At 37.9% G+C, this 18,316-nt stretch overlaps 1 protein-coding gene across 2 annotated transcripts in view; it reads left to right on the top strand.

Annotated features, from left to right (window-relative positions):
- Positions 1-18,316, top strand: part of mysm1 (Myb-like, SWIRM and MPN domains 1) — a 104,763-nt gene that overhangs the window by 71,165 nt on the left and 15,282 nt on the right. For both annotated transcript variants that reach the window (XM_072574216.1, XM_072574215.1), the window contains 2 exons: positions 2,095-2,200; positions 15,372-15,429. In XM_072574216.1, the coding sequence (XP_072430317.1) occupies positions 2,095-2,200; positions 15,372-15,429 (164 nt within the window). The remainder of the gene's footprint in view (positions 1-2,094; positions 2,201-15,371; positions 15,430-18,316) is intronic.

The following is an 18,316-nucleotide window of genomic DNA, read 5'->3' as shown; positions in this document are numbered from 1 at the left end:
CCTCAGAAAACAAACAGGAAATGACATCACCACAAGCCCCAGGAACCCCATCCAGGACAAACATATAAATAAAAAGCAGGAGACAACAGCTTCGCTTCACTTGGAGGTCGCCACTGATGATGTTGCCTAGCCAGGTAATGTAACGTCTGGATATCAAATCTACAGCTCAGCGAACAAAGCTATGCCCAAAGGTAAGATATAGAAGGCTAAGCGAAGAGTTCAGGAGAATTTTTCACCCAAGAGGTGGTGGAAATCTGGAACTCACTGTCTGAAAAGGTGGTTAAGTCAGAAATTCTCAAAACATTTAAGCAGTATTTAAATATTCACTCACCACCAAGCTTCAAGAGTGATTTGTTGTATCTATGCAAGCTTGATCCCTCAGCTCTCCATACTTACCTTTTAGACATACAAAAACAGGAGTGGACCACTTAGCCCCTTGAACTTGTTGCACAGTTGAATAAAATCATGTCTGATCTGCTAGTGCTTGATATCCCTTAATGCCTGTGATTGACTAAAATCTGTCCCAGATTGAAAATTATTAGTTGGTCTAGCATCAGTTGACATTTGTGGCAGTGTGTGTTCAGTTTTCTGCTACTCTATAATAATTTAAAGATCTGTTTAATAATTTCACTCTTCGAAGATCTGACTGTAATTCTTAGACTATACCTCTAGTCCTAGACTCCCCAGCCAGCGGATATAGTTTCTCCCATCTATTCTTATTAATAACTTGACAATTTATACCAAAGCACCCCCTAACCTTCAAATCCTAGGAAGTACAGTCATGTTCATGTAATCTTTCAAATCCAGGTATAATCCTTGTAAATTCTATGTTGCCCTCCCTCTGAGATCAATATATATGTCAGCTGCAAGGTCCAGATCTTATCACAGTACTCTCAGTATGATCTAAGCAGAATTTTGTTATGCCAGAAGATCACTTTTAAACTCTGCTAATCTAGCCCTCAAGATGAACATTCCATCAGCCTTTTTTGTTTATTATCAGTCCCTGATTATGACATTCAATGATCTTTGTGCATAGAATCTATGGCCTGAATTTTCATAGAATGGAAAGCCTCCCTTTTTTGTGTATCATTAATTTGTCTTTGATTTCAAGAACATCAACATTAACTCATTCTCTTTATGAGGAGTTTTATCAAATATCTTTTGGAGTCCAGATAATTACTATTTTTATACCTGTTCTATCCACTATTACAACTACTCCCATGTTTGGCAGTTTTGCCTTATTCTTTATAAATTCAGCTTACTTTCTGAATGGCTGAAAATCTTCAGCACCTTCTTAATAAAGACTTTGTAATTTCCTGACAACAGCTCTTAGGTTGACTGGTCTATACTGTAATTCCTTGGTTTACTTTTCTTGAGTTCCTTAAATAACGAAATGAAATGTGTGGATTTCCAACTTAGACACACAATTCCTCAAGAGAATTTTGGAAGCTTATAGTTAGGCTGTCTGCAATGTTCTCACCTACTTCTCCTAAGATGCTAATTTGGAAATTATCTGGTCCAGATGGTTTATCACTTTTTAGCAACATTATTTACTATATTGCTGTTATTTTGTTTACAGTAATTTTTGCAAGTTCCCATCTCCACTTTAATATTAGTTTCCTTCAATCTCGAAATTCACCAAAGTTCCTACAACACCACCTTCAGATCCTATGACCTCTACTACCTAGAAGGGCAAGAGGGCAGCAGATGAATGCAAACGTCACCTTCAAGTTCTCCTCCAAGCCACACACCTGACTTGGTGCTCTCATCGGGTCAAATTCTGGAAATCCCTTACTCATAGAGCTGTGGGTGTATTTACGCCCCCCAAAGTCAGTTGCAGAGTTCAAGAAGGGAGCTCACCATTACTTCTCAAAGACTATTTGGCATGGGCTATAAATGCTGACCGAGCCAGTGATTCGAATTTTGAAAAATCTGTGCAAGGGTTTTATATCACAGTTAATGTACCTGTCAAGATAGTCATTCTCTCTTAGTTTAATTTAGGCAAAATTCTTTAATAGAAGATTTAGAGTAATGTTTTCCAATATGTTGCGTGTAAAGCCATTATTGAACTTATATGTTTTTTTTTCCACACAGGACTTCCTTATAAGTGTGAGTTGAAGCAAATGAATGAAGAGCCTCTTTGGGTGCAAATGATAGATAAAGCACGCTGGATAATGGAGAAGTACAAGCTGTCCCTCAGGCAAGTAATAAACTGCAGGTTGTTAATTTAGGAAAGCAACTTCATCAACATTGTTCTGCTTCTTGTGGCTATTTGTCTTAATTGGCAATGACCTCACTCTATGCAGAGGAATGATTTAAAATTGTGGTGTTCCATTCTTTGTCCACTTCCCAACTTCAGCAATGTGCTCAACTGAAGCTTTCTGTTCTGCTCTTAAATTACTGATGTCGATATCCAGATATGTAGAGTTATTATATTTTAATTGCTCCCTCCACTGGCTTAGCCTTTGTTAGTTCAGTGTTGCCTTTGAATATTTATTTTGCTTATCTTCTCATAGAATCATAGAATCCCTACAGTGTGGAAATACACCATTTGACCCAACAAGTCCACATCAACCCTATGAAGAGTAAGCCACCCAAACCCTTTCCCCATCCCATTACCCTACATTTACGCCTGACTAATGCACTTAACCTACACATCCCTGAACACTATGGGCAAATTAGCATGACCAATCTACCTAATCTGCACATTTTTGGATTGTGGAAGGAAACCGGAGCACCCAGAGGAAACCCATGCAGACTCTGGGAGAATGTGCAAACTCTGCACAGATAGTCACCCGAGGCTGGAATCGAACCCAGGTCCCTGATGCTAACCACTGTGCCACGGAACAGGTGGATCATTTTTTCTAAAATACTGAAACATTGGGAAGTTATTTGTCTCGTGTAACTGTTCTGCTATTCATTGAGATCAAAGTTAATCCAAGACCTAATTCTATATCTAACCCAAATACCTTTGGTTAACAGAAAATTATCATTCTCAGTTCTGCAATTAATCAATAATTCCATGTGTATAAATCCTTCCCCCATATATCTGCACTTCGTGTGTGTCCAGCTGATAATCACTTAATTTTCCAGGTTTCTGGCTGTGGAAAACATTGAAAGTTTCTGGCTTGGAATTAGGAAGTTAGGCCCATTGACTAATTAGTTTGCCAAGCAGAACCTTGTCAAAACATTTATTCAAGTCCATGTCAACAACATCTACCACTCTGCCCTTAATAATCTTTTTGATTACTTCCTCAAAAAAGTCAACCCAAGTTTGTGAGTCATGATTTCCCTTGCACAAAACCATGCTGACTATCCCTAACCAGTCTTTGTCTCTCCAGATGAATGTAAATCCTATCTTTCAGAATCATCTCCAACTTACCCACCACTAATGTCAGGCTCACAGGTCTGTAGTTCCCAGGCTTCTCCTTACAGTCTTTCTTAAATAAAGGTACAACATAAACTACTTTCCAGTCCTCCAACACCTTACTTGTGGTTATAGATGATACAAATATTTCTGCTATGGGCGTCACAATTTCTTCCTTAACTTCTCACATTGTCCTTGGATACACTTAAGAGATATAGAGATGTACAGCATGGAAACAAGTGCTTCAGTCCAACTCGTCCATGCTGACCAGATATCCTAAACTAATCTAGTCTCATTTGCCAGCACTTGTCCCATATCTCTCTAAACCCTTCCTATTCATATACCCATCCAGATGCCTTTTAAATGTGGTAATTGTACCAGCTTCCACCATACCTGCACATGAAAATGTTGCCCTTTTAGGTCCATTTAAAATGTTTCCTCTCTCACCCTAAACCTATGCCTTCTAGTTCTGGACTCCTCCATCCCAAAGAAAAGACCTTGTCGTTTCACGCTATCCATGCCCTTTATGGTTTTATAAACCTCTGTAAGGTTACTCCTCGGCTTCCAACACTCCAGGGCAAACAGCCTGAGCCTATTCAGCCTCTCCCTGTAGCTCAAACCCTCCAACCCTGGCAGCATCCTTGTAAATTTTTTCTGAACCCTTGCAAGTTTCACAACATCCTTCTGATCGGAGGGAGACTAGAATTGCACATAATATTCCAAAAATGGCCTAACCCAAAGCCCTGTACAGCCACAACATGACTTCGTAACTCCAATACTCAGTGCCCTGACCAATTAGGGAAAGCATACTAAACGCCTTCTTCGGTATCTTATCTATCTGCAGCTCCACTTCCAAGGAATTGTGAACCTGCACTCCAAGGTCTCTTTGTTCAGCAACACTCCCCAGGACCTTACCATTAAGTGTAGAAATCCTGCCCTGATTTGCCTTTCCAAAATGCAGCACCTTACATGTATCTAAATTAAACTTAATCTGCCACTCCTTGGCCCATTGATCAGTTCCCAGAGATTTATCCATCTTTGTGTTTTCTAAGACCTTCCTGTTTTGTAAAATGAACTGTTGTAAAAATCAATATTTATTCTCCGAGTTCTGTAGTATCTACTTATTTCCTTCAACACAAAATGTTCATAGAACATAGAACAATACAGCACAGAACAGGCCCTTCGGCCCACGATATTCGTTCAATATCTCTTCTGTCACTTGAGATTCAAAACACAGGCAATCTTGTTCAGCTTTAAGGGATCTTTTTCTCTCTCTAGTTCCTGTTTTGTGCTTATTGTACTTGTAGAATCTCTTCAGATTATCCTGAAACATTATTTGCCAAGGCTATCTCATATCCCTTCATTGCCTTCCTGATAGTCCTCTTAAGAATGCCCACACACACTTTATACTTTTCAAGAGATTCTTTGATCCCATTTGTCTATACCTAATATATTATTCTTGACCATAATTTCATATCTTTATGCATTTATTGTTCTCTACTCTTACCATCCTTATCTTCCACTCGACAGGAACATAATGCCCCTGAACTCTCTATCACAATTTTGAAAACCTCCCATTTGTCAGTCATCCCTTTACCTGTGAACTGTCTATTCCAATCAACTTTTGAAAGTTCTTGTCTCGTACCATTAAAAATTGCCTTACTCCAATTAAGAACTTTGATTTTTATGGTGGGCTTATCCTTTCCCATAACAATTTTAAAACTAACAGAATTTCGATCACTCGTCCTAAAGTGTTCACCTACTAACACTTCAGTCACTTGCCCTGCCTTATTTCACAAGAGAAGTTCAAGTCTTGCTCTTTCTCTAGTAGATATTTACATATCGATAAAGAAAATGTTCTTGAACACATTTAACAAATTCTGCACTATCTAAGCCTTTAACACTCTGGCTGTCCCAGTCAATGTATGGAAAATTAAAATCCCCCCCCCCCCCCAACCTATTATTCTTAAATATATCTGAGATTTCTCTACATATTTGCTCCTCTGAGTATTGGGGGGGCTTATAGTACAAACCTTTCAAGTTGATCAAAGTGGTCTAACTAGATAAATTTGCTGTTGTTGACAACATATAGCTTATTGTATGTTACTAGGGATGTGGTATACATATTACAGGGATTGATAGAAGGACGTTAACCTAGATCTGGCTCCTTCATGAACTTAAGTTAATCTCCCTGCCAGTCATCCTGACATCACTACATTCATTGTACTTGTGACACTAAATCAGTATTAACTTTATCACATCCATATATATGCATCCTCCCCGAAGCTTTTCTTCTATGCATTGTGATTGTTGAGAATTCTTTAAAAGGTAGCAGATCAGCTATTCAGATACATTTGACCTTGTCTCCTCCTACTCATATCAGTATCTAATATGTAGTCTGGATTTGTCATAATAGTTCACTGTGCCATATTGCAAACTGACTCGGTTTATTTGCAGATGATTCAATGGTCTGAGTTGCCTCTTTGTTTTGCCTTTCTTTTCAAAGTTTGTTGGCACTTGGAATCTGAACTCTCTTCTGTTGGATAGGGAATGTTGCTCATGACTTCCTTTGTTAATATTTGGAGAAAGTAATTGTTCAGCATGTTTACAGCCTTGTGTTGTCCTCAATTTCAAGCTCACTTGGATCTTTCACGTTGTCCCTTTTTCTCTGAATGCCCTATTACTCCTATTGTTTTTTTTTTGCTGTTAATTTCTGTTATATATTTTGTTTCTAGGTTTCCCTTTGCTGTTTTAACTTGCACTTTGATGCATTTTAACTTCTTATTTTCGTCTCATTGACCCCTTCCTCTTCAGGACATAGAAAAGTTGATTTCCTCTTTATTTCCTTTTTCAGTTTCATCACATTTATCCTGAACATACTTCGGGGAATATATTTAGGAATGTGCAGTATTAAAATTTAAAGATATTCTCAGCTAAAGTGTCAATAATTAACCTATGCCAGTTATTTCTCTTTCTATTCCAAAGTCCATGAACATATTGCTGTTTCCAAAATCTGTGGCCATCTTACCCATAAGCCATCCAATCAGGCTTCAGCCCCCTAAATTGACTCTGTACGGTTACAGATGATATCCTGTATACTGTGTGACTGTGACAAAGTTAAGCTACTTATTCTCACATGTCTCTAGCCTTTGACATGATTTATGATACCATCCTCTTCTATCTCTTTTCCACTGTCACACATTTATGTCGGACTTCAATTGTCTGACTCAGTGTTTCCCTGTCTAATTGTAACTTGAGCATTGCTTGCAATGGCTTTTCTCTATCTGTTTCCAGATTGTTATTTCTGATATCCTCCTAAGGATTTATCCTTGGTGTTCCTACCGTTTCTCATCTATATCTTACCCCATGATGAATTAATCTGAACACAGTGTTATTTTTTATGTTCACCGATGACACTCAGCAACTAAAGTATTCACAAATTTAGGATCAGTATTGCAACTCGAGGTGAGCTTGCAACCTCACCTCACAAGATAACCATTTCTACTTTCATCGTTGCATTAATCTGCTGCTGAAAGCCAGTGTTACATGTAGACATAACTATTTCAACACAATCTTGGCTAGGCTTCAACATTCTATCCTTGAAAAATCTAGGAATAGCTTGATAGCTTGGATAAATCTGCAACTGCAGGAGAATATTAGTGGATTGGTCAGGTGGACAGAAGAGTGGGAAATGGAATACAGCAGAGATGTTTGTGGTGATGCACTTGAAGTCAAGAAAGGCAAGAAGTGATACACAATCAATGGGAGAATACTGTTGGACAGTAAATGAGAGAACTTGGATTGAAAGTCTGCAGATCCCTAAAGGTGACAGGACAGGTTGACAAAGTGACTAAAAAGACATGTGAAATTATGGTGGAGCTGTATGGAACATCAGTTAAGCCACAACATGAATACTGTATGCAATTCTTGTCACATCACTACAGAAATGATCTAATTATACTGGAGAAAATATAGAGGAGATTTATGAGAATGTTGCTAGGATTTGAAAATGCAACAGTGGGGATATTGAGTATTGCTAGCTAAATCCACATTTATTTCCCCTCCCTATGGGCCTTCGAGAAGGCCGTGATGAACAGTCCCTTTGAACTGTGCAGTGCACATGTTCTAGGATCACCCACAATGCTGTTAGAGAGTTCTAGGATTTTGACCCAATGGCAGTGGAAATTAGCAGTAATTCCTGCAGTAATTCCAAGTCAGGTTGGTGTGTGACGTGGAGGGCAACTTGCAGGTTGTGCTTTTCCTCACATATACAGCTCTTTTTCTTCTAGATAGTGGATATCATGGGTTTGGAGGGTGCTGTTCAAAGAGCCATGATGAGTTGCTGCATGTACCTTGTAGATGCTTCACATGGCTGCCACTGTGTGACTGTGGTAAAGGGAGTCAATGTTGAAGGTGCTGGATGGTATGCTAATCAAGTAAACTATTTTGATCTGGATGATGTTGAACTTTTCAAGTATGGTTGGAGCTGTACACCGTTGGCTTGGATTGGGTAAGTTGAGGTTTTTCTCTTTTGACCAAAAGAGGCTATGAGTAGAATTGATTGAGCCATTCAGTATTGTGAGGGACTTGGTTTGAATGAGTGAAAAGGGCTTATTTGCCATTGCAGAGAGGTCGGTGACTCAGGGCCATAGAATAAAGTGATTGGTAAATAGATTAGACAAGAGATAAGGAAAATGTTTTTTAACTGAGAGCATGTGTTGGTCTGGAACTCACATCCTATCAATAGTAGAAGTACAAATCCTCAATTCATTTAGAAAGTGCTGTAATTTACAGGGCTGTGGATCAAATGCTGGAAAGTTGAATTAAGCTGGGTGACTTGTTTTTCTACCAGTGCGGACACATTGGACAGTGGCCTCTTTTTGTTGTCTAAATCCTATTCACTCATTCTGTTGTTCTCCCTGATTTATATCTCAAGACAAACAATATCTCAATCATAAAATTCTCGTTCTTGCTTATAAAATGTGCTATAGTTTTGTTTCTCCCACAACCCTCTGATGTAAATATGCATTCCTCTAAGTCTGACCTCTTGTGCATACTAAATTTTAGTTCTCCATTGGTGACTGTGCCTTCAACTGTGTGGGTCCTAATCTCTGGAATTTACTCCTTAAACCCCTTCTCTTTATGGCCTCCCTTTGCTTCTGAAATACATCCCTTGAAACTTACTACTTTGACCAAGATTTTGACCAGCTTCTCAAATACTGCTCTATATGACTGGGAATCAAATTTTCTTTATAATGTCCATTTGAAACAACTTGGCAAGTTTTATTATGTTCTGATTACTATATAAATGCAACCTCTTGTTAGTTGTCTCAATTCTTTTATTTTTTTGCATTTAGGCCTCTTAAAAAAAAAAGCTGTGTCCTGAATATTTTTGCCCTCCTTGATCCTGATTGTTGAAAATCAGGTGAGCGGTGAGTGCTTTGTTGCAACAGCTTTGATCTCTTATTTTAATGAGGATCAAATAAACTCTGTATTTGGGAATTGTGGAGTTCAGAATTCAGAGGAAAGTGTTAATAACACTCATAGCTTCTTCAAATCATAAATTATTAACTCTTTCTTCTTTGTAACAAAATCTGTGTTCCACAGTTCCCCACTGAGTATCCTATTTTTATAGTGCCAATGTGGCCAGTAAAGTCGTTCATTTTAACCACAGGAGTGCTTTTAAATAAATGATTACACCAAATGTACAAGACATGTAGGCAGGATACATGCAGCGTCTGCGATCAATTGAAATAATCAGCCAAACCACCCACATACATTGTATTTAAAGACTAAGTACTTGCAGACCATAAATTCGCATATCCCTCTGTCGAAGCCTCAATGTGCTCAATATTCTACAATTATTCTGATCACTTATTTGTAAGAATGGTATGAGAAGTATTTCTTGCACTTTCTCTGTTGTTCCTTTGTCCTCCTTATGGTATAGAGATCAGAACTGTACACAGTACTATACAATTTGACCAGGATTTAGCGCCACTTCACTACTTTTGAATTTTACACTTCTTAAAAATAGAGCTATTTGTCATAGTATTTTTAATTTTTCTGCTGACCTGTGATACAGCTTTTAATAATCTGTTCACCTATATCCATAGCTCCGTTTTCTTTTCTAATGCTTTTTTCAAACTTCTTTTTCCTACTGAAGTGTGTTATTTCATATTTATCTGTGTTAAAAACTATATTCCACTTAACAGTCCATTCTACAAGTTTTCTAATATCTTCTTGAATAGACTTACCATTGTGTTATGCAGTAGCACAATTTAAATAGGACTTTGTTGTGATGGTAAAATTTCATTTTTGAACAAGTCTCAAAGCCTGAAGCTTAAAAATTAATCAAAATGCTCAGAACTCCAAATAATAAGTGCAGTATAGCTTTCAAAAAAAAAGTCTGCAAAATTCATAGTGCTTTCTTCATTGTCTCATCATTGTAAAAAATATTAATCTTTAAAATAAAGATACCACCTATTATTACCTAACATCCTTGCAGCTTCCATACTGGTGCCGTAGTGAGATCTTCACAATGTTTTTAGTGCTACAAGACTATCTGTGGAGTTCTGCCAGCTATTATGACACAGTGATAGTAAGCCTGACCAAATCAGACTCGCTAACATTGCATATTACAACGCAGTGAAATTAAAATATTCCATGACCCTCAAAATTGCACAATTGTTCTTAACCAGACTTTATGAATAGCTGATATCACACCCCAGATTTTATAGTTTAAACAGAAATTAACAAATTAAGATTAGATTAGATTACTTAGTGTGGAAACAGGCCCTTTGGCCCAACAAGTCCACACCGCCCCGCCGAAGCTCAACCCACCCATACCCCTACATTTACCCCTTACCTTACACTACGGGCAATTTAGCATGGCCAATTCACCTGACCTGCACATCTTTGGACTGTGGGAGGAAACCGGAGCACCCAGAGGAAACCCACGCAGACACAGGGAGAACATGCAAACTCCACACAGTCGGTCGCCTAAGGCAGGAATTGAACCCGGGTCTCTGGCGCTGTGAGGCAGCAGTGCTAACCACTGTGCCACCGTGCCACCCAGTACTGTAGCTTCAGCATAGCAAAGCTAAACAACAAGGTAATCTAATTATTGCCTATGATTTAAACCAAATCTTCTTTAATCATAGCCCACACTCTGTCACACAGGCTTAAGGAATAAATTAAATGTAAGTAATCAAGTTGTAACTGGCCAGTTCACTTAAACAATATTGAATAATGGCAGCGAAACCTTCACACAGTCCTTGGATATTATGTCATTCACAGGCACATGGGATTGTATATCTTGAATTCTAAAGTCACCAGTCAGTGCAAACAGCTTCTGCAGACTGCTGGAGACTTTTACTTACATCTTTCAGATTGGGATTCTTTTCTCAGAACTTTCAATTATCCAATAACTAAATATAATCTAGAGAGCAGCCAAAACTCCATCCAGCAGCTGTCATAGCCTTCTAACCAAAAGCTAATCCAAACCACTTCAATCAATGTTTTCTCTTTTTTGTTTCTCCAACATTCTGTTAGTTTGCCTAGCTGACACAGGCCTCCCTTTGATTACCCTTTTTAACATCCAAGCTTTAACATCCTTGAGCACCATACATCTCATGTATTTCAATGTCTGCAGCATCAACACAATAGCTTTCCAGGCCAGTTCCCTTAAACAAATATCAGATTGTTTGCTTTTTTGAAAAAAAGAGTGTTGCTCAATATCCAAAGTTCAATTTCAACTTTAGCCCACAATTGCAAACCAAAAACCTTTTTTTTAACATTGAAAGAGCTCTATATTTCTGACAAGATTATAATCAGCTTCTTTAGAAATGTGGAACTGTACTTTTCGTACTGAGGGATAGTCCGGGAATGGGAAATCAGTCTGTTGCCATATTCTAAGGTCCAGCATCATAGACAGCCACTTTGACAGCTCCAGTGGCAATACATAATTTATCTAGAGGCTCTATAGGATGACAATAGATGTGACATGTTTCACTTTCTTTTTAAGGACTTCAAGGTTCACTTTGATTTTTTGCATTGCAATATCTAGGAACTTCCTGAGAGGTAAAATTATTTCATGAAATGATTACATGTCTACTCCAGCCTGTATTTGCCTTTTCTTAGGTAAAATCATCTTCATAATGGCCATGTCTATTTGCTGTGTTCTTTTTATTATATAAGGACTTAATTAAACATCCAGTAATTGACAGGTCTGAGGCAAGGCATTGAAGTTGACATTTTGCAAATCTAAATGTCTGGTATATTGCAAATTGTCTTATGTCCTTTTATAAGGTTGAAGGCATATATCCTGCAGCGAGCTAACAAGGAAGTTGGAAGGCTTGGGATTATAGCTGCTGGATTTGAAAAGAAATACTTTTCTACCCAGGTATTGATGCCTATTGAATTGAGTTGCAAAGAGGCAAGCAGTTCGTGATGAAACTCTAGCCCTCCACCTGTTTAATCTATCAAGTAGTGCACTAAAAGAAAATACTGAAATGCTCCAAACTACATGAACACAGCTTCCTGCTGCGATTGTGCTATCTAATGGTATCATAAGGGTGCAATTTACTCTAATTTTGTAAAGCTTTGTAGCTTTCCATGATATTTAGAATCCTTGTACTTGCTGTTTGTTCAGTGAAAAAGGGCATTTTTCATTTGTTATATAGTTCATGACTGCCCTAAGGCATATATGGATAAATATAATCTTTGTTGCTAGGTCTAAAGTAATAAATCTAGTGTTGAGGAATATGTTAATTTGATACTTGAACCAAACAGATCTGTAGTTCTGTGAGAAAGAACTTGCATTTATATAATGGCTTCACAACAAAATTAAGTTTCGTTGTTGAGAAAAATGGGATCCGATTTGCGCATACCACACCAGATGATCAATGTGTTACATGAGTGGGTAATCTGTTTAAATGATGTTGGTTGAGAGATAAATATTAGGCTAGTCATTGGAAGGTTTCCTATTTGGTATTTTGTGCAGAAGCATAGCGCGGAAGTCTGGAGTTTGCCTAGATTGGAGGTTGTTGCAAGTTTAAATATTGGCTGTATTTACACTGTCCTGCAGACTCCTTTTCACGGAACAATGTACTATATGAATCGCAATGGGTTCCGCTCTATTCCTGCCATTCTGTGAATGCTTTCTGGCAGCTGACATGATGCTTTTATGTTGTGTTGTTTGTCCATCATCTCATTTTTTGCCAATGCATAGAACGTTATGATGTTTGGAAATATAGACTACATGTTTGCTTTTTACTTTATGTGACCCAGGCATAGCTGTGCAGCGTGATAAAGAAAGATAGTTGGCTCATCTAGTATCCTCAACAAACACATTAGTGGAGTCTTCCAACAATGATTCAAATACGGGACAAGTCAGGCGATATCCAGCAGTATAATCTAAAAGGAATGCTTACTGTAATCATATTGTGCTTCATACTTCATCTATTTGCTCAGCTGCAGAAGCAATGTACAGATGACTATTAGAAGGAAACCTTTTGTATTATGAGATTCTGTCATCAATGTATCTAAAGTGTGCCAGTTTCTGTAAAAAGAATGTTTAGAATGCTGGAAAGCCTCAAGACTCTGTTAGGATGACTGTCCTAACTCTGTCTACAGATAAATCCATCACCCCTTTAAGTGGTCAGAAATCCTTGAGAACCTGCCCATGAGGAACACCTTTCTTGCTGCTAGCTCATCTCGATCATGAAGAATAGACAATTTAGAAATTGGGAGGTCTTCTTGTGACAGTATTGTTCTTGCCCATCACCACCTTGTTAATGTTCTGTTGCATAACAAAAATTGATCCTATTTGAATTGAAGTAGAATTTTTACTGAGTTAATTTGTGCATAGCATGAAAACATACATTTAATTAACTTAATGGTACTTCTGTACTTCAATTTATTTTTTAACAAGAACATAAGTTAATATTTTTCATATTAATGTAGGTGACAATGTTGGATGTTCCTTAAGGAAAAGATTTATTTATAAGATATGAGTCCCACAGGGAAAGTATTTCAAGATTTGTAATTGAATATTCTCTGTTTTAATCGTGCAACCATTGGTGATGTTACCTGAGGTTGCTGAGGGCTTTTGGTGTGTAATTTCCTTTGTAAATATCTCCTTTTTACTTTTCCTTCCTTCTTTAAGATTCTTCTTAAGTAAAAAAAATCCTTTTTGACCCAGCGTTTGGTGACCTCCCCTAATATTTCCTTGTGACTTGGTATCAAATTTTGTTTGATAAAGCTTGTCTTACAACATTCCAATGTGCCTAAAAGTGTTATGTAGGTACACGTTGGTGTGTTATGAGTAAGTTACATTGATCTTCTCATCTGAAGCATGAAGGGTCACTGGACCTGAAACATTAACTCTGCTTTCTGTCCATAGATACTGCCAGACCTGCTGTGTTTTTCAGTAATTTCTGATTTCCAGCATTCACAGTTCTTTGTTTTAGTTTTACATTGATTTTCTCATTCCTAGCTTTTCCAAATTTTCTGCAATTTTTCATTTAGTTTCCTAGTCATCTGATGTGATCCAAAGGACAGTTTCTCACTGGCTAATAAACCATCTTTTGGTTTTCCAGGAAAATTAGTGACCAACCTTCCAACTTCAGAATTGTTCCTTTTATCAATAACCCTAGATTTGAAACAGTTCTTTAGTTTTTCAGCTTTCATTTTGTTGTCTTGGATCGCATGCACTTCCGTTTCTTCATAAATGCTATACCAGCAAAAATGAAGCTAAGTCTGCTCTTCCAACAACCTTTTATGTCTTTTGACAGATGTGATAAATAATTAATGACAAAATATATCATATAATTCTGGAGCTATTGAATGTATCAAAGTGCAAAGAACAAGCAAAGTACTGCATTTGCACATCTCTTCATTGAACTCTTATTCGAATTTGAAAATCTTTTGTTCAAATGGTTTTCTTTCAAATGGAAAACTCTGCTGTTTATGTATCCCTGCATGGTAAATAATGTAACTCCTAGTATTGTGATTTTATCCAAGAAATAATTGGAAAGCTTCACTCCCTCTCTCTGCTTAGTTAGCTGGCCTCAGCTGATGTAATGATGGAGATAATACAGTGAGCCTCCATGTTCTTTAGTCATGGAAAGCAAAGTCAGCCAGGGTTCCTGTCCTGATTGCAAGCTAATGACTCTACAACTAAGTATATCACTAATTCTCCTAATCAAGACTCATAGATGGATGATAAAATGTTGGGTGTTGACAAGCCTGGACCTGTACCCAATTGATGCCTATAGAGAGGTAGAAGCAAATTAGTAAAAGAGTTATAATCCACACATACTAGTGATTCTTTTGTTCATTGTTATAGTCATAGAGATGTACAGCATGGAAACAGACCCTTCAGTCCAACCCGTCCATGCCGACCAGATATCCCAACCCAATCTAGTCCCACCTGCCAGCACCCGGCCCATATCCCTCCAAACCATTCCTATTCATATGCCCATCCAAATGCTTCTTAAATGTTGCAATTTTACCAGCCTCCACCACATCCTCTGGCAGCTCATTCCATACTCGTATAACCCTCTGCATGAAAAAGTTGCCCCTTAGGTCTCTTTTATATCTTTTCCCTCTCACCCTAAACCTATGCCCTCTAGTTCTGGACTCCCCGACCCCTAGGGAAAAGACTTTTCCTATTTACCCTATCCACACCCCTCATAATTTTGTAAACTTCTATAAGGTCACCCCTCAGCCTCCGACACTCCAGGGAAAACAGTCCCATATGCTATGAATTTTTACTTTCAAACATGCTGGAAATGTACAAGAGGAAGTATGTTCCACCTATAATCATTCATTAATATGTGTTTAATTTTTGAATTCCAAATAAATAAATTATGTATTCTTGGCACTTTGAATGCTCAGAGCATTAGGGCACTACCTAATATACCCAGTTGAATATTATAATTCGAGAAATGCTCCAATACAGCCTATTCAAATTATTTACCATTTTGTTTTCTCCTGTTAACAGTAGTGTTCCAATGCTCCACATGTTTCACAGAGATTCCAATTTGACATGTTTGCAGAAGGTAAGCTTACATAATGTCATTCACTTGCATGTGCTACATTGTATTCATATAATGTAAATGGAGATAAGACAATATCTGAAGTCAAAAAGTATTTAAGCAGATTTCTGATTTCTGTGTTCAAACATATGAATATGTATACCTTTTGGAACAGTATTAGCTATTTCTTTGGGTCAGATTTTTTACACCTTATTTGCCAATGCTATCCCTTCTTACATCCAGGAATCTGCAGATAACGTTTTTCATGATAACATGGCCATAGAGATCCTCATAGAAAGGCCATAGAGATCCTCATTCTCATTGACTTGCAGGGTGAAGTATGTGTTAACCACAACAAAATTAGAGATTTCTCTAGACACACTAGAAATCCATGGTCTGGATTTATTGGTTAAAATGACAGTGAAACTGGTATTGCTTTTTGGGTAACACAGCGAATACCACTAGTTACTGTTAAATGCAAAAGCTACTGTCAGTGATTCTCTTCTCCTCCCTGAGATGTTAAAGTCCTCACAGGTTAGAAGGAGAAATCCCTGATTTGATGTTAATGTTAATGTTTTTATCCCATTGATCTCAATGTATAAACTCATGAAAAGGTTACACTGTGTTGAATGAGTCCTGGTAAACACTCTGGTCCTGAAAATCTAACCTTATCTTCTCTCTTCCATGATTGATTTTTAAGATAATAAAAATTACAATTTAGATTTAAGACCCATTGTAATGGAACACTTTTTTTAATTTCACTATTTAGTAAAACACTTGACTTGTCACTGACAGCAGAAACCAGACCTATAAAGCCAGGCAGATGTGGACTGAACTAATTCATGAGAATAGGTACTAGGAATAAAACATTACTGCTATGTGGTTATGAAATCAATTTTGACAGGTTTATCAGTGATTCCTTAAACTGAATTGTTCCAGTGGTTGAAGTTTGTGACTTGTTAATCACTGGGATGTAAGCATTGTTGCAAGGCCAACATTCATTGCCAAGCCCTAATTGTTCCTGAGTCACAGAGATGTACAGCATGGAAACAGACCCTTGAGTCCAACTCGTCCATACCAACCAGATATCCTTAATTAATCTAGTCCCATTTCCCAGCACTTGGCCCCTTTCCCTTGAAGCCCTTCCTACTCATATACCCATCCAGATGCCTTTTAAATGTTGTAATTGTATCTCTAGCAGCTCATTCCATACATGCACCACCCTCTGTGTGTCGGTGAGCTTCCTTTTTGAACCATTACCGTCAGTGTGTTCTAGGTGCTGTCTTTGGGCTGTTTGGGAGTTTCAGGGTTTGGCCAACAATGAAAGAATGGCATTATAGTCTCACATCAGAATGGTGCCTGACATACACGGGAAATTATAAAAGGTGGTGTTGCTATGCACCTACTGTTGTCATTTAAGAGGGTAGAGCTCATGGGTTCAGAAATTTCTGTTGAAGCATTGGCAGATTGATATAGTGCATTCTGCATTCATTGCATGCCAACAGTGACGGGTGGGTGAATGTTTAACTTGTGGATGTAAATCTGCTTTCTCTTGGATGGTGTTAAGCCTCTTGAATCTGATCGGAACTACTCGACTGGGTAGGTAGAGGGTGTTGAATCACATTCCTGACTTGTGTCTTATAATTAGGTAAAACAAGGACTACAGATGCTGGAAACCATAGTCTAGATTAGAGTGGTGCTGGAAAAGCATAGCAGGTCAGGCAGCATCCGAGGATCCTGCTCCTTGGATGCTGCCTGACCTGCTGTGCTTTTCCAGCACCACTCTAATCTAGACTCTTGTGTCTTGTAATTGGCAGATGGGCTTTTGGGAGTAAAGAAGAGTTACCCACTTACAATGTACTAACCTCCAACCTTCTCTTGCAACACATTGTACAAACTACTTGTAGTATTTATGTGGCTGGTCCAGATAAGTTACTGGTCATTGGTGACCTCCAGGATGTCAATAACACAGAATTCAGTGATAGTCATGAATGTTAGAAAGAGGTGGTTAGACTTTCTCTTGATGGAAATAGTCATTGATTGATAATTACTTGTCACTTATCCGGCGAAGCCTGAATGTTATTCAGGTTTTGTTGCAGGCAGGTGCAGACTGGTTCATATCTGAGCAGTTGTGAATCCAATGTCACTTCATACCTTATTAATCTAATTATAAAGTAATACAAATGGTTGGAAAATAAATTAATGAACCCAAAAGCTGCAAAAATAATATTTGATGAGATTCCTTTGGCATCTTTTAATGTTAGGTATTTTATTTGAAATAAAATAGAACATCCTTCCATGCCTTCAGATTAGATTAGATTAGATTTCCTACAGTGTGGAAACAAGCCTTTTGGCCCAACCAGTCCGCACAGACCCTCCGAAGAGCAACCCATCCAGACCCATTTCCCTCTGACTAATGTACCTAACACTATGGACAATTTAGCATGGTAGAATAGCAAACACTTTATGCTTACACTAATCATGTTCAATAAAGCTTTTGTACTTGCACCTGGTAAGAACTCATTTTGTCCAATTTGCTTCACATCTCTTAAAATCCTGACCAATTAAAACATTCACATCTCGGTTCCAAAATTTTCAATCCACCCACTTAACAGCTTACTGGGGATGAGAGTTTTAGATTTCCACTGCCATTTCCATGAAGCACTACTTCATGACATTACTCTTCCATGAACTGACTGGAACATACATTTTTTTATGATTATTCCACCACTTATTATTATCACCATTGACTTTAAAATATATTTTAACATCTTAAACACCTCAATTGCATCATTTCTAACATATTTATGAATTTCTATAACCTCCTCGTATTTTAACCTTATTGCTGCAGTCCCCTTCAAAATCATACACATATGCACATACTTTATTTCACCATTTTGGTTTCTAATCT

This window comes from Chiloscyllium punctatum, chromosome 7 (assembly GCF_047496795.1).
Source record: "Chiloscyllium punctatum isolate Juve2018m chromosome 7, sChiPun1.3, whole genome shotgun sequence".
NCBI classification, from domain to species: Eukaryota; Metazoa; Chordata; class Chondrichthyes; order Orectolobiformes; family Hemiscylliidae; genus Chiloscyllium; species Chiloscyllium punctatum.
Note: the sequence above shows the minus strand (reverse complement) of the source record. Positions and strands in the feature narration are given on the sequence as shown.